At 42.2% G+C, this 26633-nt stretch overlaps 1 protein-coding gene across 2 annotated transcripts; it reads right to left on the bottom strand.

The window, feature by feature from the left end:
• Positions 1-203: 203 nt before the first annotated feature.
• ABCE1 (ATP binding cassette subfamily E member 1) lies at positions 204-26561 on the bottom strand. Of its 2 annotated transcripts, XM_090036332.1 has the most exons (19): positions 26408-26542; positions 24206-24408; positions 18523-18695; positions 18135-18220; positions 17822-17919; positions 16395-16512; positions 13787-13924; positions 13566-13635; positions 12446-12542; positions 11697-11786; positions 10085-10206; positions 8335-8556; positions 7033-7092; positions 6889-6947; positions 6599-6709; positions 6363-6505; positions 6123-6245; positions 1016-1127; positions 204-724 (listed from the first exon to the last, which is right to left on the bottom strand). In XM_090036332.1, the coding sequence occupies exons 3-19, from the start codon at positions 18623-18625 to the stop codon at positions 677-679; spliced, it is 1800 nt and encodes a 599-aa protein (XP_089892458.1). In that variant the 5' UTR covers positions 18626-18695; positions 24206-24408; positions 26408-26542; the 3' UTR covers positions 204-676. The 2 variants fall into 2 exon arrangements, with proteins under 2 accessions (XP_089892458.1, XP_089892457.1); XM_090036331.1 differs by lacking the exon at positions 24206-24408 and having other exon boundaries at positions 26408-26561.
• Between the last annotated feature and the right edge of the window lie 72 nt (positions 26562-26633).

The following is a 26633-nucleotide window of genomic DNA, read 5'->3' as shown; positions in this document are numbered from 1 at the left end:
AAGTATTTTTTAAAAGAATGATTCTGTTCTATTAAGAACAATGAACAGTTAGGGGTAAGTCGAAAGGTATACTGTGATGCAAGGTATTTGAAGACTAAGCAAATACTTTCCTGTTATAGAAATGCTTAAAGAATGTTGTAGTTTAGAAAATAACGAGCCAAGAACTCATACACACCATCTGCCAAGGCAACCAACAACAAGAATTGTAAGTTAGATGAATATTTATTTATGAAACCCTCACCCAGAGAGATTCAGCCTTGCTTTTAAAATATGAGCAGCTTCTGTAGCTTGACAGTCTTATTTGTAAACGTCAAAGATTTTTAAAATTGGAAAAATCTTGTCAGCGTTTGGTACATGAATAAGTTACACTTGGATTGAAAACCTTTCTACATTTTGAAAAATCTAGAGGTTTGTACCAATAATATTTTGAGAAGTATCTATTTTGAAACATTACATTGGAAATATGGCCACATCACCAAAATACAGAAGTGGCAGTTTCTGTTGCTCGGACTAGAGTTTATGCTGCTACTGGCCTCTGATGGTACACACAGCAATAACATTTTAGCTCCAGAGTGAGTGGGGTGTTCTAAAACCTGATTGAGCTTATACAACAAAAAAGTTCAGATTTTAAATTTGTGTTTCTATAAACTGATAATGAAGAGTCTCAGATTTATGTTTAGTCATCCAAGAAAAAGTAGTTTCCACTCTTCTTTTGTTCCACATCCTTAAAAAAACCAAAATGAAACAGCATCAGTATATTTCCCGTTTAGAACACTCACTGACAAACTAAATGTGAAGACCAGAAATGAAATACAAGTTTAAGTAATATAAAGTGAGGATTAAAAGAAGGAAAAAAAGCCAACTCTGGCTGTACTTTCCCATCCTACTTTTCAGTTCTGTCTGCTGTATAGCAAAATACTAAAGTTCTGTTATTTTTCCATTTCATTGTTTATTTTTCAGGCTATTACTTGCATTAGACAAAACCATATCTTTTCTTTAGGGCAGTTTCTCTTACCTTGATTGAGTTGAGTTTGTTTATTCTTGGTCTGTAATTGTTGGGGTCTCTTCTGAAAGTAATTTCGAGCTGAGACAAGAACTTATTCATACCAGCCAAAAGAGTCTGCGGACTTTTAAAAAAAGGGTTGGGAAAGAGAAAAAGAAAGAATGGGATTAAGAGGCTGAATATAGGATTAAATGCACATGAGTATGATGCTCAAGATTATTTCTATTTAGGATTCTAGTTTAATGTTCAAACCTAAGACTTGCAAAAAGCTAGGCCTCTTAAGTGGCCCGATTTTCAGAGAAGCAAATCACCCTCAGTTCTACTAAAAAGTCAATATGGATTACAGGCATCAAGAATATCTGGAAGTCAAGTCATTGAGTCTTAAAATGTGATTTTAGACTTCCTATTTTTAAATTGTCAATCTTGAAAATTTTGGTTCTTAATCTTAAGAATAGGATGGGAACTACCCATATACACTATACTTGACCATTTATGCAGTGACCAACAACATTCATTATTTCCCAAGTTTCAGAAACACCTGGTAATCTACCCTTGTGCTAATGTAGTCCAGACTATCAATATGAAAAGCTTGAGTGTGTTAGATGGACAGTTTTTTTGACTGTCTTAATTTACAGAACGAATTTTGCAGTGAGATTCTGGATTTGTTTTTTGTTAACTGAGTTGCTGGGGGTCTTTTCTGAAAGTAATTTTGAGCTGATACAACATATTCACACCAGCCAAAAGACCCAAACACAGAAACAAGATACCATTCCACAGAAACAAGATACCATTCAGCTTTCATCTGTATCAAATTTACTTTGAGAAAAACATCAAATGCATAAAATAGAAGAAGGAAGTGGGTATATCTAATGCTTACTGAGCAAAGATTATTGAAATATTTAATGGTTTTTCCTCATAAAAAGCCATTGAACCATCCAGCCATGTTAGAATTATGTACCAGATGCCTTAAAATACTAAAGCAAGGATTTGCTTGTCATCAGAGTTAAAGAGGTTTCCCCACAACTCCCTTAAAGCACAGATCTTTCACAAACTCCCAAATCTGTCCCAGTATGCCCAGTGCTACAGATAGATAGCTTTGAGGAAAATACTGGTTTCTATATACTGTTTTGAAATACTTCCAGCAAGCTTCCCTCCTCCCTTGACCTGCCCTTCTTAGTTCCACAAGATTTTAGCTTTTAACCCATTTCCCCCTTTCCTTTTCCCTTCCTGGAAGGAGATCAAGCCTGGCTGGGCTCCCAAACATTAATGAGCATTGAGTTATACGTAGGGGTATACCAATAAAGATTTTTTTGGCCAATACCAATGGCCAATTATTAACCAGCCATAAATCAGCCAATACCAATCTGATAGCCGATATGCAGCCTGGCAGCTTGGAGAGCAGTCTGGCCTGCAAGTCTATGAGGAGGGAAGAAGTATGTGGGCGCAGATCAAGGCCCCTGTGGTGAGGAAGGGAGTGGGGTTGGGGCAGGCCGGGGTAAGGTGTTAAGCAGAACTGTGGGCAGTTCCTCCAGGAGAGAGGGAGGTGGTTCCTGGCTGCTGTGCACATAGGCATATAGGGCATATGCCACCTAGCATGTGTGTGGGGTGACGGCAAGCTGCCTGCTGTGGGGTTGTACCAACCTCTTCCCAGGGGGGTGCAGGGCCAGGGCTGTGTTCAGGGGAAACAGTGGAAGTGCTGGGAGGGGTGGCTATGGGGGGCTGCACCCACCCCAAAATCCACTGTAGTCCCCACTGTAGCTCCCCCTTCCAAGTGCTGCTGGTGCCTGTCCCAAGTGCAGCCCTGGTCCAGGTCCCACACTGGGAAGAGGACAGCACAGCCCCCAAGCCCACAGCAGGCAGCCTGCCCTCACCCTACATAACTTCCCAGGGGTGCATGCAGCAGTGGGAGCCACCCCTGCCCCCGGGCAAACTGCCCGCAGCTCCATCCTACACCCCATCCCACCTAGGCAGCACCTGCCCCAACTCCAGCCCCCACTCCTTCCCTCACGGTGGAGGCCTCGATCTGAATACTTCCCTCATGCCCCTTCCTCCACCCCCACACTTACCAGATGGGCGCTGCTCTCCAAGCTGCCAGGCTGCATTCCTGGCCATGCACATGCACGTGGCGTTTACTGGTGACATTATCGGCCACATCGGCCACAAAAAGCTGATAGCCAATAATGTTAATTTTCCTTTTATTGGTGCTGATACGATATGGACCAGTATATTGGTGCACCTCTAGTTATAAGATCTTCCAAGTTACATTGTCTTCCTGGAAGACAATAAATTAAATGATACATATTCCAAGAAGATAAGAAGGTTTGACGGGAATTTATTGAGGGCATAACTAATTGGTATACACACCACAGTAGTGAGATAGGGTATATCAGCATAGTTATTTGTGTGGTGACTGATAGTTGCTTTTACGTAATTATTACAATGCAACCGTTAGACTACAGTATAATATATGTGTCCTTATAAGCAAGTCTTAGTGTTGTTGAGGTCACCGCTGTGGGCACAAACAAACTAGGAGGGTTCTCATAGATCAAGTACAAGTATAATAAATTCTCATGTTTACAGATTTATAAAGAAGTCACTTAAATTATATGCAGTATGCTTCCCAGACCTTTTGATAGAGAAAACTGGCTCACAGAACAACTGTGTACTCTGCTAATTTTAGTTGTCTGGTGGTCAACAATCTGAAGACTGGAAGAAGGCCAATGTGGTGCCGATCTTCAAGAAAGGAAGGAGAGTGGATCCGGCTAACTACAGGCCCATTAGCCTGACTTCTATCCTGGGGAAGATCTTAGAAAAGTTTATTAAGGAGGCCATCCTTGATGGACTGGCCCAGGCTAACATTCTAAGGGACAGCCAGCACGGGTTTGTTGCGGGTAGGTCTTGTTTGACCAATCTCATTTCCTTCTATGACCAGGTGACCTATCACCTGGACCAGGGACAAGAGGTTGATGTCCTATATCTTGACTTCAAAAAAGCTTTTGATCTGGTATCCCACGATCACCTCTTGGCCAAACTGGCCAGTTGCGGCCTTGGCTCCACCATGATCCACTGGCTGGGAAACTGGCTCCGTGGTCGGACCCAGAGGGTTGTGATTGATGGCAGTCACTCATCGTGGTGCCCTGTGACCAGTGGGGTCCCTCAAGGTTCTGTCCTTGGACCCCTACTGTTCAACATCTTCATTAATGATGTGGACATTGGAGTCAGGAGTGGACTGGCCAAGTTTGCTGATGACACCAAATTTTGGGGCAAAGCATCCATGCCAGAAGATAGGCGGGTGATCCAGGCTGACCTGGACAAGCTCAGCAAATGGGCGGACGAGAACCTGATGGTGTTTAACACCGAAAAATGCAAGGTTCTCCACCTTGGGAGGAAAAACCTGCAGCATCCTTATAGGCTTGGCAGTGCTACGTTGGATAGCACTACAGAAGAAAGAGAGTTGGCCACAAGATGAACATGAGCCTGCAATGCGATGCTGCGGCTAGTAAAGTGACCAAAACGCTGGCTTGCATCCATAGATGCTTCTCGAGCAAATCCCGGGACGTCATTCTCCCCTTGTACTCGGCCTTGGTGAGGCCGCAGCTGGAGTACTGCGTCCAGTTTTGGGCTCCACAATTCAAAAAGGATGTGGAGAAGCTTGAGAGAGTCCAGAGGAGAGCCACGCGCATGATCAGAGGTCAGGAAAACAGATCTTACGATGATAGGCTGAGAGACATGGGACTCTTTAGCTTGGAAAAGTGTAGGCTCAGGAGTGATCTGGTGGCCACCTATAAGTTTATCAGGGGTGTTCACCAGGACCTGGGGGAACATCTGTTCACCAGAGTGCCCCAAGTGATGACTAGGTCGAACGGTCACAAACTCCTGCAAGACTGTTTCAGGCTGGACATAAGGAAGAATTTCTTTACTGTCCGAGCCCCCAAGGTCTGGAACAGTCTGCCAGCGGAGGTGGTTCAAGCACCTACATTAAACACCTTCAAGAGTAAATTGGATGCTTATCTTGCTGGGATCCTATGACCCCAACTGGCTTCCTGCCCTTTGGGCAAGGGGGTGGACTCAATGATCTTCTGAGGTCCTTTCCAGCCCTGATGTCTATGAAATCTTTGTCAGGGCAACGCTTTTTTTGGCCCCATCTGTTTCTGCAGAACCTTTTTAAAAATGAAAACCTTAGAGTCTATGCCTTTCAGTTTTAGAGTAAAATCTAATATGACCCTGATGAAATGTCACCTGAATCTGTCTTATACTGGAGAAGTGTTAACTACCAAATCAGCTCAACACATTTAAAATACTCAAGCTGAACAACAACTTCAGGGGTCAACAGATAACTGTATCAGTGCTGTTCATTTTAGTAAAAAGATTATTTCTGTGTAGTTAAATCTCCCCTTCATTTGTGTTGACCCCTTTATCATTAAAAGCCAAGAAAAAAAATTTGAACACAACCTTACCATGGCTCAAGTCTTAAAACTTAATGAAGCTAGAAGAAAGCAACAGGAAGAACACCATCGCATACTCTAAAACAGAAAGTATTAATCTGCCTCATTTTAGGCTATATCCTTGTTCTGATTTAAAAACAAAATGCATCTTTGAACAGGGATTTTTTAAACACGTTCTCCAAATAAATTCATTTCCAAGTCAGGCTGGTGGTATAAGGGTGAACCACCCCCCCAAATAATATTATGTTAGGTGACTATTTATTTACAAGAACTAATTTGCAGCTTTTGTCAGAACTCTAAATTTTAACTATCCAATGTTGCTCTTTAGAAGCTTGTTCAGGATACAAAATGTTGTCACTCTGCTTTTATTTTCACAGACACAGCTCACCATTTCCCACCTTTTAACACACACATCTGGAAAAATTATTTCCAGAAGTGTGTTAGGTTTAGAGTTGTTACAGCACAGGTGAGTAAAACCAGGGGCTTTTAAAATAATGGCACTCGTGGTTTCACTTGTTTGAATAATGGCTTAGATTGCAGCATACTTTGGTTTGCTGTACAGATGACCAAGTTGCTTTGGGTGGGGATGCTTTACAGATTATTTTTGTCAATGCTTTCTATGTATTGTCCTTTAATTCCTTGCTGGGAAAAGCTAGATAACATTATTCTCTTACCTGTTTGCGACGGTGGTTTTGGATGGAATACCATCAAAGACAATGACACGGTCAGCCAAATAGGTAGCCATGATGAAGTCATGCTCTACCACAAAAGCAGTCTTTTTAGCGTGGAGGACAAAACTGAAAACAGAATAAAGTATTTGAGATACATGAGTATCTCCCAAACGAAGAAAGAAAAAAAAAAAAAGAAAAAAAGGCTATTGACAGTCTCAAAGACTCTCTCCATTCACACTTTACCGTTTGACAACTCTAGCTGCCATCAGACGCTGTTCAGAGTCCAAATAAGCTGAAGGTTCATCAATTAAGTAGACATCAGCAGGCTTACCGAGACAGAGAGCCAATGCAACACGCTGCAACTCACCACCAGACAATGTCTGCACCTATTAGGAGAAATGATATTTAACAATATTTATTTGAGGTATTAGTAAGAATCATAAAACAATAGTATTAAAATACCATTTCAGGATTAATACCTCTTGATCAATAATGTTTTCGATCTGAAGAGGTTTCATTACATCTGTTACAAACTGTGGATGTGTGTAGGCATCTCGAATCTTCTCATGAAGTAGCTGACGGACACTTCCCTGTTCAAACAGAAAAACTGCTACATCAGTAATTTATAATTGTAATGCAAAAAAAGAAAATAAGGTATTAAGAACAGCTAGTAATTCCAAGACTCCAATAATTTTCTCTGTATCTTGTTATGTGGGAATATGATATATAGGTACAGTTTATCTACAACAAAAAAACCCTAGAGGCTTACTGTGGACTTTGGACTGATTTTCTGTGGCTTGTAACTGACATTTAGGACTGGAACTTCTCCTATAAAGGCATAATAAAGTAGTCAAAAAAACAGTATCCATCAAAATCAACATTTTCAAAACATGTTTAACACATTAAGCATTACCTCCTTCATCAGGTGTAAGCCTTCCTGCAAGCATTCTGATGAATGTTGTTTTGCCAGTTCCTAAAAGCAAGAGGTCACATTACATAAATAACTTTAGATTCTGGACTAATGTAAAAGTCTGGGGCACATATACATGTGACAGACCTCTGTTCTGACATGTGCTAATTAGCATGCATTGAAGCAGACTCTATTAATCCAGTCTGCTGGAGCATGTCAATTAGTGTGCTCCAGCAGCCTCCACGTCACATGTATTCAGTGTTCCCGCATTTCAAAATGGTGGTGGGGTGCTTTAACTAAAGCTCATTGAACGAGCCTTAGTTAAAGCACTCCCACTGCCCCTTTGAAGTGCAGGGATGCTGAATACATGTGATGCTGTGGGCGCTTTAATTAGAGTGGCTCTTAAAGCGCTCCCTCAACCCCCATCCTGAAGCGTGTGTATAGATGCCTCTGGTGATCAGTTAATACTTTTAACGGTAACATAACTATTTAAGTAAAGAGCACAAATTTCTGAAAAACAGAATTCTAAGTGCTTTGTATTTTATTCAGCAAGCACTGAGTCACTTGTCTGCGGACTGTCACATTGTGCTAGCCCTTCATTATTTTCAATTTTTAAAATTCCAGTGAAGAATACAACGCTTTCACAAGGTCACTTTGCCATGTAAGTAACTGTTATAATTCCTACATGAGGACACAGAAAGATTGCAAAACAAGGTATTAATTCACTATTCAATCTACGATCTGTTAATTAAACTCCCCCCACAATACTATGGATCATTTTAGAAAGAATTCAAGGCAATAAAACTTAGCACTCACACCACCATTTTCCTTGTATACAGTTCATTTTGATGACTCCCATTTTTAAAATTCTTTATAAAAAAAGTTCACTTCGTCTTACTGTGACCAGCTAATAGGTCTATATTCAAGGCTGTGATAAAACATACTAAATCGGTTAAAGAAAGACAATTTTGTAACTAGAAACTTCAAAATTTAGTTGTATTTTTTCCCCTCCCAGAGTGAATTTTTCAGGCTAGTACTGCTCAGAACCCCTTTAACTAAAAAACTTATTTAAATAAACATACAATTTCTGCTGGTTTGCCTAATGCACAGGAGAGTTTAGGATCTGATCCTGCAAGATTCTGAGTTCCTTCAGTCCCCACTACCAGTTGAAGCTGACGGTGTCAGGAACCTCATTTTGTCAAGTAACAGGTCAATTCTCATCTTAGAACCCTTCCTTCCATACCCCAAGGTAGCCTTTGTAATCCCATCTAATATACCAGATAAATTTTCAAAGAGGATACTCACCATTTTCTCCTAGCATCACCATGATTTCAGAGTCAGTGAATTCTCCAGCAACTATGGAAAGTTCAAACTCTCCCATCTTTTTTTTCATTCCTGGGTATTTATACATGCACATCTTCTTAACTTCTTCTTCATTAGCTGTCTCAGCTACTTTAAAAACCAAAGAGGCATCTCGAAATCTTAGATTTTCTGTTGGAACGTAACCATCCAAGAAAATGTTTATGCCTATACGAGAAAAGTGAACTATGTTAGTGAGAGTGGGTATAAAAGACTAAAAGTGCACAGATACTTAATACTTTATTATCAATATGAAATAAACCAAAAGGTGGATGATAAGCAAGACTCCCAGGACTCCCAAGTCTTACAGGACATTGTTGCATAATGTGAAATCTAACATGCCACATGTTTGAGGGGGACTAGGCCTTATGCACCCAGCTAGATAGAAGCATCTTTTTATAATCTTTATTAGAATAATCTGAGAATACATTCTGAAAATGTATAACCATTGCCATTTCTCTTCACTTAGTAGGATTTAAATACAAAGGAAAGGGAAACTTTTTAGAATAGTCTCACTGACTAGGAGAAAGCAAACTGTTGTGGAATAACAGTAAAAGGGCATAAATAACTGGCGGATGAATTCTTGAGAGAAAAAGAGTAAGATGGATACTATCCAAGGCTTCTAAACCATACAATAATTGAACTCCATGCTCTATAGCAGGAATGGCCAACCTGTGGCGCACATGCCACAAATGGCATGGCACAGACAAGCACAGATGTTTGCTGCCCCAGGGACAAGTAGCAGCAGCACACCTTGTGCTGCTTTACCAGCAGCCTTATCTGGGGGTCTGTGGAGCTACAGCCATGGTGCTCTTGCAACTGGGAGCCTGGGTGGCAGCTGGAGTATGACTGCCAGCCAGGCTCCAGTTTTGGCTGCCACATGCACTACCCTGCTTTTTTTTGGTGTTTTTGTTTTAACTTCAGGATCTCCCAGGGTCAAAACCCCCCCTGCACTGCAAGGAAGCAGTGCGGGGAATACCTGCATGTGCAGTGTGTGGCACCACAGATGGGTCTACTGCGCCACACAGCATAGGTCTGTGCTCATCTGAACATGGTATACATGGCAGGGAGGGGACCACTCGCCAAGTGGTAGAAAGGGCAGGAAGCAGAAAACAGCACCAGATGAGGCAGGAAGCAAAAAGAAGAAAGCAGAGTAGCAGACTGGGGAGGGGAAAGGGATTGGAGTCGTACTCAGGGAGGCTGCAGGACTAATTTGTGGCATGCCTGCCAGAAAGGTTGTCCTCCATTGTTTAGGAGCTCCATAGTGTGAATATATTCCCCAACTTTGGAGCTCTATCTTTGCTGAAGTACTGGTGCTCTGCTCCCAAGGAAGCTGGCAGTCTTCAGTAAGCAACTGCCTCTTCTTGCATGAATGTCTCTCTTGCTCAAAACAGTATGTTTTTTTACACATCTTCCTTTGTTCAAAGCCATAGTTTGGTGACTCTGAAGTACCCTCTTTAGTTGTTTTTGTATGAGAAGGGCACTGAACACTATTCCATTCTATGGTCAAGAGCTCTTACTGCTAACCTATTACACGATGGTGGCCATCTTTTACTACTACCTGCTTTACCTCATCTTTCAGGAACGTCTTAAAAGAAACAATCATTACAATGAGTAACAAAGGTATGACTTAGAACTAGGTCAGGGCTGCGAATTTGGGTTTCAATTAGGAGCAACGTGGGTCAGAAAGAGTTACCTTCTCTTACACTGAAGGGCATAGTGACGACACCATAAGCGCTTGGCACACCATACAGGCAGCAGATAAAGTCAGACAGATAATCTAATACACTTAGATCATGCTCGACAACAATAATATATCTGAAAAATGAAAGTAGTTAGGATACTTCAACAAAACTGAGAATATCTACATGGTTTTTCTTGTTTCAAGATAAAAATAGTTAACTATTATTACTAGTGTCTTACATATATTACTTTTATTTTTTGGAGAATTAATGTGGAGTTTATTTTTATATTTATTAAACAAAGATAGAGTTCTAAGCAACTTACGTATTTTTCAACCTGTCCAAGAAACTTAGAAATTAAGCATGACAGCTCTGAAAGTTTACAATACCAGAAGAGAATTATAAATACTGGTAGTAGGGTGAAATTAAGACAGGAAAATCTAAGATACTAGCCAACTGCCCACCAAAAATGATGGCTGGGAGACAGGTGGGGACAGAGGCCTGTGTCTGGCGACGCCCCTGCCTTTGGGGCAGGGTCCGCTCCTCCTATCTCCTACTTCGTGGCGGAGCTGAGCCCGCCCTTCTCCCCAACCTCCCCACCACCATTTTGGGGCCAGGCCCTCCCCCACACTGCTGTTTCTGGGCTGGGCTGGGTGCCTCCCCCTATACCATCCGCTTTGGGGTCAGGCTGTGCCCGGCGTGCCCCCCACTTCTTCCTGATGCCGTTCTGGGGTTGACGACAGGCCTGCCTCTCCACACCTTCCCCACTGCCATTTCAGGGCTGGGCTGGGCCACTCCACTCAATCCTCTGCTTTGGGGCCAGGCCAGGCATGCCCCCCCCGCCTCCATTTTGGGGCTAGGCCCATTCCTGCCATTTCCCCCCACCACCATTGGTTCTGTTCTGCTGCTCCCCAACCCTTGCTGCCACAGCAGGCCAGCTTCTCTCCCTGCTTTGGGCCTGCTGCTCCCCTCCCCACCGCCATGGCAGCTTGGGCCCACTGTTCCCTCCCCTCCCCATCCCGCACTCCCCCCCCCGTTGAGAGGCAGTAATGCAGGAGAGAGAGAGAGACACACAGAGACAGACAGAGAGGCAAGGCCAGCAGCACTAGCCTCAGCCCCCACTTCCAAATTCGCCACCAGTGCTGCTGCCCTCGCCCCTCCACCCCACCTGCCATTGGGCCCCAACCCTGCTCCCCTGCTGTTACCTCCAAGGTGCAAGGGTGGGCGGAGGCCTCCCACTCTGTTTGCTCTGTTGCCACCACCCTCCTGCTCCGTCCCATGTCCCCACCATCATGGTAGTACTCTACCACCTTCTGTCCGAACACTGTATTTGCACTCTGATTGGTTGTTTCCATCAGCCAATCAGAGTTCAAATAAAACATTATGGAAAGACAGACAATGGCTTTTATATTACTAGAATTACTAGGAAAAGTATTATCAACAGTGTGATCTATGGAATAGCTTCTAGAAGTCCTATTGCTCTAGGCATTTAAAACTAAATTAAATGATGCATGTTAGAAAAACATACTATAAGCAATAATCTACACTGGGAAGGAGATTGATGGGACAATTCTGCCACCAACGAACTGCAATCTCATGTTATGAGTATATTAAAAGTTTATTTACCTGTCTGGGTTTATCAGAGATCGAATAGTAATGGCAGCCTTCAGACGCTGTTTAACATCTAGATAGCTAGAAGGTTCATCAAACATGAAGCTACCCCAAAAGAGAGAGTAGAAAGTATTAATAAATATAAAAGTTTAACAGAGCAAACTTTTGCTGTCCATAACAGCCACCTGAAATTTAAGTGGTAAAAAAAAATCACATTTCTCCACTCCAAATAATATTTTGGAGGGATAGTTTTTCTATCTACACGTACCTTAATTCTTCTGGCCACTATGTAAGGTTGCTAAATAGTTTAAGTTAAATATTCCTTTGCTAAAAATTCTGATAAAGTTATCCAAAGTTGACTACTTCTAACAATCTGTTTTGAATTACATGCACTAAAATCTAATTGAGTTTAAATTTAACAGCTTTGTGCATTCCAAAGTGAAAAAAAATACTAGTGTAAGGATTAGAATATGGAGGCTGCCACACGAAGCAGAGGCCTCTGGAATTTAGCCAGGGGATAAGAGAGTAAGGAAGAGCAGCAATTACCTTGGAAGATACCCACACACTAGTTGTGGGCTTGATATAACGTATCATTGAGAAAAATGTTTCTAATACTTCAAAAAATATCACCAGTGCCGTTTCCTCCTGCTCTCCTCCTTCCTCCCCCCTTAAACTATTGGCTCCCAATATTAATACTGAATTATAAGACCAGAACCTGAGACAGTTTCCTGGGAATGAAGATGCAATAGAAAAATCAAACATACATGTCAGCCTTCTGAATACAAACAACAGCACAAGCAAATCTCTGAAGTTCTCCTCCTGAAAGGTCCTCAACATTCCTTTCTTTTAGATGGGTTAAATCTGCAAAGATGTGTTACGTACAAATTAAAAGCTATAATAAGCATCCAACTTGGAGATGAAATTTATTGTGAAAAATCTCCTCATACATAATATGTATTTACTACATGGGGATCACAGTACGGCCAGAAAAAGCAAGCTATATTAGCAGCAACATTAAGTGACAAGGATTTTTTTGGTGGTATCCTTTATTGGATGAGCTGTGTAATTGGGAAAAATAGTAGACAAAGTTTTATGGCTACAAAATCACAACAATCCTGGCTGAAAAGTAGAGTTTCCACTTTGCAAGGTCTTTTTTAGAGGGGTGGAAGGGGATGGTTATTTGGATTAAAAGATCTTTTCCAAATAATCCAGAAGCTTCCCAGACCCTACAGCTGCTCAGTGAAACTGCTGTTCTTGCCAGTTTTCCTGCTGTTCTAGCAGGGAAGAGAACAAGGCAGCTCATTTCATTAAGTTGCTGTAAGGAACTCCCAGGACCTCTGCCTCCAGCGCAGACCTGAAAGGACTCACTCTCTTTGCTTTGGCAGAATCCACAAACATTCTGGCATCAAGGAACTGCCATTTTCGATTAAGATGATTCACTGGAAATTTTCTAACCAGCTCTGTGCATCATCCCAGGCAAATTCACCACAGCACAGCTATACGTGTGTGCGTACACACACACACACAAACACACACACACACACACACTTCCATACAAAAAGCATTTGAAAGTTGAGGATTTTTAAACTCTGGTAATATTTTTTAGTTCCAGTGGAAGACAGAGGGTGCTAAAATATGGTCAGATTTGATTAGAAACACAGAGCAGATGTAAATTTAAATTAAACAAAGTTAAACTTTTTATAACTTCCTAGCTTTCAACACAAATGCATTAAAACATGGGAAGACACGGACTGAAGACTGCCAATGCCACTGTATTAGTGTTCATGCTAACGTAGTAATGCTCGTGATTGGAATTTTTCGAGTAATGCAAATTACTCAAGACTTTTTTTTAAGTGACTTCCTGAGCAATAGGAAGTTACTTACCAAGCTGCTGGCACACAACAGTCTGTGTCTCAGTTTCATCCTTTCTGTCCAAAATAGACCCCACTGTTCCCTGCCATGATAAATGTAAGAATCAAAGCTGTTAACATTTAATGGTTTCAGATAAAACTGGATAAAATTTCTCAGTAAAAATCTTTGTATTTTTATGAAATAATGAAAGGAGGCATGTCATGTTCTCCCTGCTAACTGAAGAAGTTTCTTACCTTTGCAGCCTTAGGGATCTGGTCCACATACTGAGGTTTAATGATGGCTTTGAGGTCATCTTCCAGGATTTTGGTAAAGTAATTTTGCAACTCAGATCCTCGAAAGTAAGTCAAGATTTCTTGCCAATCAGGTGGATCCTATAGAGAAATCAGATATTTAACCATTTTACCATGCAATAATATGTGTATTTCTAAAAGCAAATCACAATACTCATATTTGAAGGATATCAACACGATACAACTGGACTTGATACATGCAGTAACAACAAAACAAATGGCAAAAAGCAACTACTTAGTTACTATGCTTTCTTTCCAATAGACATAAAAAAAAACTAGGTTAGTACAAGGATCTCTATTACTTTTATCTTTCAGGTGTATTACATCCCTAACTTCTGGCACCTGAAACACACAGTATCTTTAGAAATAGTCAAAAGAATGCAAGTAGTATTCTATCACTTGCTTTAATAAATCAGTATCTGAAAAAACCCCCACACTGGAATAGGCAATTCTATTAATTGATTGCTTCCACAAAATAAGAATTGAACACTATCTGGCTCAGCCAACCCTAACATAAAAGCTTGCCTCATAAAATAGCACTTGCAGAAAAGAGACAAGAAAAACTGGTCTACTTCTGTGTCCAAATAGACATTTGTCAGGCATAAAGCAAGAGACAAAAGTTTGGAAATAAAAGGAAGAAAACACCAGGAGGAGGGGGAGATTATGAAATTAAAAAAAACACAAAACAACCTTCTAGAGTGGAGAGGGACTGAGATTTAAGACTCTCCTGGTCTCATTTTAGGTAATATGCAACTCTGTATTGTGCTTAAATACCAAATTATAGGTACATTGTAATATTTACAAAACATTAAACTAAACGTGGGGCTTATGGGTTTAGATCACAGGTGTTCAACACCTGGCCTGTGGACCAGATCTGGTCCCTGCAGTGTCATCTGGCCTCCAGGGCTCCCCATGGGTCTGAATAATTTGCTGGGGAGGGGAGGAAGGGGGAAGTATGAGGGAAGTGGCTGTACTGCTTCCCTGCTGCCAAATTTTCAGACCAATGGGGAGCCCCATGAGCCAGACAGCAAGATCCCGTTCGCAGCAGGGTGGCTTGGGGCTTTAGAGGTACAGCACCAGGACTCAATCCCAGCCATGGAGAGCTGATCCACATGCACTGGACCCGGATGGTATGGGACCAGATGCAGCCAGTGGATTGGCTCTGTGCCACTCATTTGGCTTGTGAGGCCAAAACATTGAGCAGCATTGTTTTAGGTGAGTTGCCTGTTTGTGAGGAAGACAGATTAAAAACCTGTGAATCCTGGGAAAGAACTAAAGTCCAAACAAAAGAATGATCATTTTACTTATTCTAGAAAACAGTTATTACAAATAAAAAAAACAAACAAACACACATGCTAAAAATGTGCAGGAAACTTGTGAATACATTAATTATTCTGCTGGATAGAGAACTGCATATTTATTTTTTTTTGTAACCTGCTTTGATTCTTGTGTTATAAACAAATTGTTATTAAGTTTCTTTCAACTGAAGTAGAAAATGTTAAAGTTTGACCATTTTTCTCTTTCATGGGAGAGGGGGAAAAATTGGGCTACAATTTCAACTGGATCTGTTTAGCGTAAAAAGGCAGTTGTCACATCCTACCTGAACTTTGATAGTGGTCATGAAAATCAGTATCTTACATAAGAATGATATTTGTTAGATCCTGAACTTGTATAGTGTTGATTTTACTTGTCTATTATCTCTAATTATTTTCACTTCCAAAAGACAAAAAGCCTAGGCAGAGAAAGAGCTCCATGCATGCACTTCACTTTCTTGTTTTACAATTTTATTGATATCCAAAGTAGCAGCAGCCTCAGATGAAGAGTGGCAGCCCTTAAGCTGTACAGATGAATGTCTGAAAAGAGATACTACCAAGCTGAGTAGTATCTAGACCACCTAGAAGCATGAGAGAGTTCAGCATCATCAGAACTTATTTTTTAAAGTTTCAATGGAGGAAACTCCATCAGCTCTTGGTTATCCTGGGAAGTCTATGTGAGCACTAGAAACATATACTTGGAAAATGAAGGTCAACAGAATGTCTTGAATTATTCCCCAAATGTCCCCATCATTCTGAAGAGCCAGAAGTGGAAATTACAATTAAAAGTGATTAGTAAAAGAGTGTAGGTGTCATTCAACAAACACTTCATATGAAGTGTTCTACTGCCTAGCTTAGCAGCAATTCTATGATTCTAAATTATATGAAACCTTAATGGAAACATGAAAGCTGGAGAAAAAACCCAGCAATATGAAAAAGCCCACAAAACACTCTTCGGGAACAAAAAGAGAAACATAAATTTAATAGGAACCAGATTTCCAATCTCAAACTTTCTGTGAGTTCTATTTTATCTGTCTTAACAGATTAATTTTGTAAAATAAATAAATAAATAAAAACATAACTTAGTTAAAAGTGTGTATGTTTAGATGACGTAGAAGGACTTTGGCTGTTAAGAGTTTGAGTATCTTTGCAAGATCACCTTCACAAGAGTAAAAATTCAAAGTGGAAAAAAAATCTATCAATAAAAACATGATCTTCAATTTTCTACCAATACATACATCGTATTTTCCAAGGTTTGGCTTCTGTTTTCCTGCTAAAATTTTCAAGGCAGTTGATTTTCCAATACCATTGGTTCCAACTAATCCCAGTACTTCACCTGGACGGGGAATAGGCAACCTGTAAATAGTCAATGTAAAACCAGGTGAATGCAACAAGATATTGATACCACCAAAGTTAAAACTTGCTGATTGATTTAACTCATCTCATGGCATTTCCTTATCAATAAACACTTCACATTAATCAAAGAAAATAATACACAAGCTACAAATTGGTGCAGGGAGTGGGGGTGGGCACGACTGGACATTAAAAACTATTAACTACAAATTTCAACTGCTAAATTTACTTCTCCTCTTCTTTCAAAGAAAATCATTTTGAAGTGATACAATGTACTCCAGGGGTCGGCAACCCCTGGCACATGTGCTGAACATGGCATGTGAGGTGATTTTGCTCGGCATGCCACAGCCAACCCCGGCTCTGGGTAGCTGCTGCCAGCGATTGAGCCTGGGCTGCTCCCAGCAGGGCTTGCAGCATCCCAGCTGCCTGCTGGGAGCAGCCTGGGCTCCCAGCTGGCAGCAGCTACCCAGAGCTGGGGCCTCCTGTAGTCGGGAGGCTGCAAACAGCTGTGCCAGGCTCCAGAGCCCCAGCATCAGCTCTGTATTGGTGCGCACATGCATGCCTTGAAGCAGGCAGTGGAGGGAGCGGCCTGGGGCAGCACGACCCTGATCTCTTCCCCGCTCCCGGCACACAGCTGGTGACTGGGCTCCGGAGCCTGGCGCAGCTGTTTGTAGCCAGCTTGGGGTCTGGGCAGCTGCAGCAAGCAGCAGGTAGGCTGCAAACAGCTGTGTTGGGCTCCACAGCTCCAGCATCAGCTCCATGCTGGCGGCCACTGCATGGCTGTTGTGAGGGTAAGTTCACTGATGTCTGCAAGAAGCTGATGTCCTGTGGTGGGGAGTAAAAGAAACATATTCACTAGCAGAATGCCCCAAACCTAGAAGTGCCTATATTAGTGCTAGGTATATTTTATTTACAATGTTTTACATTGACCCTCCTGCACTCAGAGCTGGCAAATACAAAGCCAAAAGACAAACTCAAGACTTAGGTCACAGACTTATTTAGATTACTGCAAAAGAAGTTCAGGATGACATTCTTTTGAAAACTGAACCATCAGGTAAGCTAATAACTTAAAGCCTTAATACAACAGTAAAGACAGGCTGCAGATAAAAAAAGAATCTTAAATATGTAGCTTGTGCCGAGGTATGGATATCAAAGACTACATCACCCCATTTCCACTAAATGTGGACTGATATATCCAGGTGCTTATGTGCATTGGATGTTCATTTAAAATTGGCAACTGTAAAAAGTTTACTTAGGGAGGCAGGAGCAATGATGGCGGCAAACAACAGACAAACAAAAAATCCACATGTACCTGTGAAGTTTGAAGGCATTGGCACAATATCGGTGTGTTGTTTCTTTCTCCAAGTTGCTAGGTAAGTTAACAATTGACAAAGCTCCAAAAGGACATTTCTGCAAGTTAAAAACAAACACTTTATTCCAATAGAACACACCTGTCCTTTTGAAAATGAGTTCTATACTTTTTCTTTCAAAATTAAGTATCTGACAATCTAAAAACTGAATCTATATTTTAAGGTAGAGTACATTACACTAATTCTTATCTCTGCTTTTAAACTGTTTCTTATTAAAGGATGTATTTTTAAAGGAGCTTAAAAAACGCTTTTTACCTTAATGCAGATACCACAACCAATACAAAGTGTTTCAGAAATCCATGCTATTTTACTCTGTGCTGTGACTTCTATGCATAGTTTCCCTGTTAAAAAAAACAAATAAACTAAATAAACAATGTTAATACAAGACTCAATGTAGATAAATCAGGTTTCCTGATGACGGCATTATCACTGAAAACTGTGCAGATATCTTGCAGCAATTGATATTTCTTAGCATGATTACTAAACACAATTTGCATTTTAAATGATACTTGGCCTCTCTCAATTCCCTAATTTATAAAGAGACAGCCATTCTCTAATAGAAATTTCTAAGGGAAACATAAGGGAAACACACATGTTATTTATCTCTCTCCATTATTTTAAAATGCTTCAATGTATTTCTTACCCATTCGAACCACAGGACAGCTCTTTTTGCATTCCTGGCGGCATTTCTTTGGCTTACATTTGTCATGGTTGACAATAGCTATTCTTGTTAACTTGTCAGCCATAATGCACAATTTAAGTTTTTAAATATTCCAATTAGTGATTTCAGGGAAGAGGAAGCAGATGGTTCAAGGTCTAAAAAGAGAGAGAGAAAAAAAAAAAGAGTCATTACCATTAGTATGGAAGACTGCATCAAACCAAAATTACTAACAAAAATTCACAGATATCCAAATGAACCTACTCTCAACTGTTTCTACAGTCCATTGAACAAATTGAAGGAAAAAAAACTATGGCAGTATTAATATAGTAATATTGCAGAATAACTTCACATACACACATTTCCATTTCGTAACCATTTTCTCCATTATAAACTAAAGCCAGTAAGAAATCTTCAAGTGCACACTTTTTAGTGCGCCTCTATCTACAAGTATAACTTATTAAGGGATGGGAATCTGTATTGCTGTCAGCATAACATTCACTTCCACATGGTAGTTCGCACCTTATCCATTCTAGAGTATACTTGTTTAAGCTTGCAAGAATGCATTAAAGTCAAACTATGAATATAATTCTGACAATTACTATGATAGCATGAACCTTTTGTGATCCACAGATTTGAATACTGTTTGTCAGAATATCCATGTATGCTACTGTGCATTTCATCAACAGTCAAAGGAAAATTGTGGAGAGCAAGACAGAGCGAGCATGTGCACGATCAGTTACGTGAACATCAAAGTCAGCTTGATGCTTTGATTTTAAGAGTTGAAATGATATCTGAATTATAGCAGCTACATTGACATACTGTATTTTCTATGCTGTTAGTGACCCAATGACCTCTCTCTAACAGGTGGTAGGTAGTGTTGGAACCATCAAAAGCTGGGAAGGAGCCACAAACTTCGTATTGTACTAGAGATAGGAAATCAACTACAGTAAAACAAATAAGAATCCTAAATCTGGGTAAGTAAAAGAGGAATAGCTTTTACATGTTTTTTTCAAACAGGCTTGCAATTTGTCTACAACTATATTCTGATAACAGTATGAGATTTAAAGTAGTCTTGGACTTATCCCTTCATCGATAAGACGCTTGACCTCATCTTTAAGGACTTCTACTACCTTCCAACTGAAATATGTAATAAGGCTGAATTATGTGGTCATCAATATTTTATAAGATGTTACTAGCAGAAGAAGACAGAGTGGAGTAATGGCAGTCATGATTACTTGCTGGGATTAAGAGTATAAATACCACTCTTTTAAATGGTATTAATGCTTGAAAAAAGGCTTTAATATTTTTAAAGTAGGTCAAATTTTGGGTCTATACTGCATGTCTATCTTTCTTCAGGTGAAAATATAGAAGTATTTCCAGTTACAGTGTAATATTGCTGAGTATCAAGGATAAAGTGGTTTTGGCTCTGCAGAGAAATGAGTAAGTCGAAGCCATTTCAAAATGCTGATTCAATAGTCATACTCCAATAATTTTAGAGAGGCCAGTAAGAATTTGTAATGCATTATCAGTTTTTCAAAATCTTAGTACCACAAACTGTTGAAACACTATTCAAACAAAACATTAGCAGAGTCCCCCAGCCCAAGAGGAAGATGTCACTAATTCATATTAAAGAAATATAGTCTAATATAATACTCTAGAATTATAATACTATAGGGTAATACAGTATATCACCCTACAAACCTATCTTAGGGAATTCTCAGACCACACCATGGGAGGATTTAAACTACTTATAGCCATTATACGCAGAGAAGATCTGATCTACTGAAACATGGGGTAACATGCATATGGTGCACATTAAATTCATAAGTGAGTATGGAGAAGGACAAGGTTTTGTGGGGACTACATATGGAAGATATTGTATAGAACGTTCTGTGTCCCATATTCTGAAGGGGTGGGGGGAGGGAGGGAAGACACCTTTAGTTTCTAAGGGGGTCTGTGACCATAGCCTCTACAGGTGGCAATATTTTCTGGAAAGGAGCCAAACGACCAGTTCAGGTTACAGGCAGATGGGCATTATAATCTGGTTGCTGCCCAGCTGCAGCACAGCTAAAGCCCCACTCTGCTGAAGCCCATGGTACTGTGCCACATAGGCAGAACTCCCAATCCACCAGACCCCAGGCATCAGACTGTGGCATAGCACAGAGCATAGAGGGCCCCTGTATCCCAAAGGCACAGCTCTGCAGGCCCCAAGTGCTTGACAAACCCTTCTCTAAGCAGTAGCAGGGGAAAAAATAAGGATGGTGCTGGTACCTTGAAGTAATTCTAGATCTCAAGCTCTTTGGTTAAGGTAGTTTGGAGCTGGTTTTTCCAAATAGTAGACAACATTCTTTCCAATGCTTAACCTTAACTTTTTAAAATGAAAGCTCTAATGATATTGTTGTCTATAGCAACTTCTGTTTCAGTTTGACAGCTTTAGATAACTAAACTAGTGGGACCCAACCTTTTTGGCAGCTGTGTCACAAATTAGCCCCATACCCTTCTCAAGTGCCATTCAAATTCCCTTCACCTCCTGATGTGATGCTATGCTTCTTACCCTATACTTCCTGTCTGACCATTGCTCTGTTTACTGCTTACTTGCCCTGTCTGCCGTTGTGCTCCCTGTCTCCTACCTAGTTCACCACATGTCTCACACACAAGCTGTCCACGACACCTGTGGCATGAACGCCATCAACTGACCACACCCCTGCACTAAGCAATACTTCATACACCAAACTTAGAAGGGGGTATATATAAACTACACGTAACTTAATTTGGTGGGCAAGGTTGTTTGAGTAGATGTGGTATCTTTTATTTGTCCAACAGAGTAGGTGGGGAAAAAATTTTTTGGCAAACTTTCAGGTGCAGTCACCCTTCTTCAGGCACAGGGAGTCTCTGCTTAATCTGGCTGCATTTGACTGGAAAGTCCAAAGTATCTTGAATAAAGGTTGGTTAGTCTCAAAGACAAACTCTGGAGTTTTCAGTCAACTGAACAGTTAAGCATACTGCATGAAATTGCTATTAAGTATATAATCTGTACTTATTGTGAACTTTGGCAAACCAGAATGTATAAGCATCTACTTATTTGGAATTGCTCTTTTCTGTTGGTTTGGAAAACGGAAAGCAATTTTATTTAAACTGCATTAACCACACAACCATTAAATAAATTACATTTAAGAGATCCTCAAGGAAGTTTATCCATAGACTGAAGTGGTAAGGGAAGAGCTAAATGACCGAAAAATAAAAAACTTCTGTCGCCAGCCACAGTTAACTCCTGACAACACTATTCATTTCAAGTCAAAAGCTTTTCACTTCCTCTAATAACTAATCTACCCTAACATGATCACTAAAACACATGCCTAAAACTGTGGAATGGAAAGTGCTTGTGGCTAGTCATATCTGAACAATGCTCATGAGCCACCGATGTAACTTCTTTTCCTTAAATCATGGACAAAACCCCCCATTTTTCTTAAAACCGAATTATAAGCAAACTATAGTACCCTACCAAAGTTTATGCAAGATAGTATAGTTCAGTGGTGGGGGTACTACTATCTAAAAAGCTTGCAGTTGGATACACCTAGAGTTGTTACAGATGCACAAAACAGATATGACCAACCGCAGTTGATTGCACTGAATGTCTTATAGAAAAGTTTTAACAAGGCTTAACAGAATGCAGTTAATATTTATTACAAATGGACAGGATATGCACTTGGTGGAGACTGAAAACTGCACGAAGACAGGACTACGCAATTATGCAATAAGAAAAGGACAGACCTATCAGAGCTGATCATATTGTGTTTACTTTACAAAAAACAAATATTTACTAAGTAGAAAGTGGATGAAGTGTTCATTACTAAGTGTGCACCGATGAAGATTTTTTCAGCTGATACTGATGGCCAATTATTGACCAACTATATCAGCTGATACCAATCTGACTGGCGATATGCAGCCTAGCAGCTTGGAGACCAGCATCAGGCTGGTAAGTCTGTTGGGGGGAATGACTGGGGGGAGGGAAGAGGCATGGGGGGGCAGGTCAATATCCCTGCAGTGAGCATGGGAGTGGGGCTGGGGTTAGCGTTGCACAGCTGGAGTGGGGCAGGGCATAGGATGAAGCCATGGCTCATTTGAGGGGGGAGTGGGGAAGGAAGGCAATTTCTGCTGCTGTGCGTAACCCTGGAGGAGGCACGTGACCCCCAGATCTGTGTGCAGGGCGAGGGCAGGCTGCTGCTGCACTTTTAAGGTTGGGGTTGCACCAGACTCTTCCTAGCGAGCTGTGTGCAGGGCGGGCTGCAGTGTTACTCGGAAGGGAGGCTGCAAGGGGGGGGCTACAGAGAATTTTGAGAAAGCAGCCCCCTCCGTAATGCCCCCTTCCCAGCACTGCTACCACCTGCCCTGTACACAGCCTGGGTCCAGCCCCCCATTGGGAAGAAGCCGGTGTAGCCCTGTCTCTGAGTGCGCAGCGGCAGCCTGCCCTCACTCCACACGCAGATCCGGAGAGCACATACCACCGCCCCATGCCTCCCCCGGCGGTGTGTGCAGCGGTGGGAGTGGCCCCCTCCTCCTTCCCCCTGGATGAGCCGTGGCTCTGTCTCATTCCCCACCCTGGCTGCGCAGTGCCTGCCATAGCCCCACTCCCTCCCTCACCACGGGAGCCTCCATCTGCTCCCCCCAACCCCTTTACCCCCATGGACTTACTGGCCAGATGCTGCTCTCTGAGCTGCCGGGCTATACTCCTGGCCGCATGTACACTGCAGCTGCATGCATGCATGCTGCATTTATCAGTGACATTATTGGCCTCATCAGCCAAGAAAAGCCAACCGCTGATAATGTCAATTTTCCTTTTATCAGTGCTGATACAATATGGACCGATGTATCGATGTATCTCTATTCAATACATCAGCTGCAAAATGTAAAAAGATTCTAAATACACTTCAGTCTTTAAAAGGAGGAAATTAGTAGCCTTCAAGAAGCATGCCTCAACTATTAAATGTATCAACAAAACTCATTAACCCTATATCCATACAAGGCCAGAGAGACCATTTTTCAAAGCACAATACCTGACAAAATAATTTATAAACTAAAAAGAACAGCATAAGTGGTTAATTTTTGAAGAAGGAACATCTCCATGTTCAAAAAAGCCAGACTAGAAGAACTGTTACATGCTAAAAGTTAAGTATGGAACAAACACAAACTAATGATTGCTCTGTAGAGCTTTTGTACTCTTTTAACTATATCTGTTTAGAAACTGATATAGCTACAGCTGTGTGTTCTAAAAAACTGTATTTAGGTAAATCCAAAGTTGCATCACTGGGTTTAATTGCAAGAAACTACTCACCCATTCTATACATATAACAGAAAATGGTAAAGGGTGAACAAACATCTCTGGCTATTGGAAAGCAGCATATTGCAAAACAATGTATAGAAACAGGACTGTGGAAGCATGCATTTAATTTGCAAGAAACTATATTAATGTCCATTCATGCAGCCATATAATATACACTTAACCCTGAATACTTCCTTAGAATGGGTAACAGGGAAGGGAAGATGCACATTAAAACTACTGAAAACAAGTGTACGGAGCAGGAAGAAGTCAACTCCTCTTGACTAAGAGCCTGAAGAACAAGGATAGTACATATACAATTGGGACTTGGAAAAATATCTTGCTTACATGTCAGAGGATTACATTTATTGCCAAAGATGAATCGCTCACAAATACTAGAGCCCATTTCCCTCACTGATAAAAATGTTGCTGTGCTGTGCCCTATTCAAGGTGATGCTCCCACAGGGTGCTTGGTGGGGTGTCCATTTTCCATGCCAGCCTCTGCCTAGCAAGAATCTTTTAAAATTTGTTGCAAGAGGCCTTGTCTTCTCCTAGGGGGAAAAATCATGTTAGCTAACACATGCTGAATTATTAAAAGGCAAAATCCTAGGAAAAAGAGAGGTCATTTGATAGTTTTCACATTATTTGACCTGTCCTATAGAGTTGGTCCAATAAAAGATAACACCAACCCCCCCCACACACAAACTTTTAGCAAATTAGGGAAGTGTTCCACATGCCTGCCTAGTGCACACACAAATGCCTTCCCTGGTTACATTTTACTTTGTGAGTCTCATCACATTAGGGAGGGGAATTAAAAACCCATCATTTCCCTTGGCAAGGCTTTACCCATTTAAAAGATTTTTCCTCTCTACCTCTTCACTGATAGGAGACTGATGCATGCAGTTGTCTCAGCTTTAAAACTGGGGTTTGACCTCTGGCCCATGGACCAGATCTCCTCTGTGGAACTGTGTCACCTGCTCCAAGGATATCCCCATGGGGTTGGAAATTTGGCAGCAGGGGAGTAGTGGCAGTATTAATTGCTGCTCCCCCTGCTACTAGATGCCCAAACCCTCCAGGGTGAAGGACATAGCCCTGAGTGCTAGATCACTGAACCACAACAGGGCTGGGGCTGCTCCACAGCTGGATGTGCAGGATCCTACTGACAATCATACACAGGCAACTGTGTGCACTTGCACCCCCCTTTTAATTACTGCTCCACCCAAAATTTAAAACCACCTGCTTGGCAGAGGCAATGGCATTTCTAGTCGGGCAGTGCCCAGGGAGTCACTTGACTTCGTGGCTCATTATCATCTACCTGATCCCTTCTAAACTCTTTATGCTGCAGGTGTTAGCAACCATCTCCTTTTCAAAGATCTTGGCATCCCACCTCTCAAGCTCGCCTTTCTTTTGCTAGTTCTGCTGCCTGTTTGCTGCTCCTGGGCACAAAGCTCCTATTTCACAGCCTGTTTTTAACTCATCCCAATGGTGTTCTGTTTCTTTTTGCTCTTACGTTGAGGAGCCAGAGCCCCAGGCTAGCAGGAATCATACAACATGAGGGATGGAAGGGACCTCAGGAGGTCAAGCCCAACCCCTGCTCACAGCAGGACCACCCCCAACAATTCAGACTTGTAGTTCCATAGATGTTAGGGGTTGGAAGGGACCCAACAGATCATAAGGTCCAGCCCCACTACACCTGGACAGGAAAAACTGCTGGGATCAAGTGACCCCAGCAAGATGGGTGGTGTCAAGATGCTTTTTGAAGATTGCCACGGTGGGCAACCCGTACCATCTCTGGGGGAAGCCTGTTCCAGACCCTTGGCACTCGGCTTGTAAATAAGTTTTTTCTTTACCTCACCTGGAACTGCAAGTCAATCATTTACCAAGTGGAACAAAGCAACATTATTAGGGGGAAAAAGCTGCCTTTTCTCAAAAGCAAGTAACCTCTTGCATCAAGCCAAAGAGGCAGGTGGAGGAACGCTAACTTCTCCCTGCCAAAAAACCCTAATAATGAAGAAAAAGAAAAAAAGACACGCATCCTTTTCCTTTTCAAAAATAAAAAAGTCTATCAGAATATCATTGGGTGAAGTCATTCCCACGAAACCGATCTGCTCTGCAGGTTACTCTGCTCTCCGGCTGTGGGCTGCCCCAAGCCCTGGTGGTGCAGGGCCGCCACACATCGATTTGCTGTCACAACTATAAAACGGCAGAACCGGTGGGCTTTTTTTCACCGGAGAAAACCAGGGGCCGGGTCAGGCGCCGAGGAGGACACCCCTCGCCCTTCGCGCCCCCTTCCTTAAGCCCGAGGTCCGCCCCGCGGCTTCCCGCCTCCCCCCGGGGACCCAGCAGATGTCAGGCAGGGAGGGGGAGGGGGAGGGGGAGGGGAAGGGGAAGGGGGGAGCGCCCCCCCTCCCCTCGAATGCGATGGTTGCGTCAGCACGCCCCGGGGCGGTGATTAGCGGGGGGGGGGACCCGGGCCTAACCGCCCCCGTCACTGTCGCGGCGCCGCTCCCTGCCCCGGGCTCGTGCCCTCCCTCCGCTGTCCGCACTTACCGGGAGGGAGGGCGGGAGGCTGCGAGCCGGGCGCGGGGACGGGAGTGGCCTCGCCCCGTTCCTCGGCAGGAGACACGCGCGCAACGTGCTCCCGCTGCCACCCGGCCAAAATGGCCGCCACCCCCACTCACCATAGAGAAGGAAAGAAAGGGGGCAGGGAGTGGGAAGGAAAGGCCGCTCACCATAGAGGAGGTGCAGGAAAGAGCGACGCCTCGGGAAGGGGGAG

This window comes from Crocodylus siamensis, chromosome 2 (assembly GCF_052110815.1).
Source record: "Crocodylus siamensis isolate JL-2025a chromosome 2, ASM5211081v1, whole genome shotgun sequence".
Lineage (NCBI taxonomy): Eukaryota > Metazoa > Chordata > Crocodylia > Crocodylidae > Crocodylus > Crocodylus siamensis.
The sequence above is the reverse complement of the archived record's forward strand: the minus strand, read 5'-3'. Positions and strand labels throughout refer to the sequence as shown.

Coding starts and splice junctions, on each gene's coding strand:
- ABCE1 (XM_090036331.1), bottom strand. CDS start 18,625: ATGGCTGACAAGTTAACAAGAATAGCTATTGTCAACCATGACAAATGT. Junction 12,543..13,565: donor TGTTGTGTGCCAGCAGCTTG/GTAAGTAACTTC, acceptor ACATCTTTGCAG/ATTTAACCCATCTAAAAGAA. Junction 8,557..10,084: donor GCCCTTCAGTGTAAGAGAAG/GTAACTCTTTCT, acceptor TTTCTCGTATAG/GCATAAACATTTTCTTGGAT.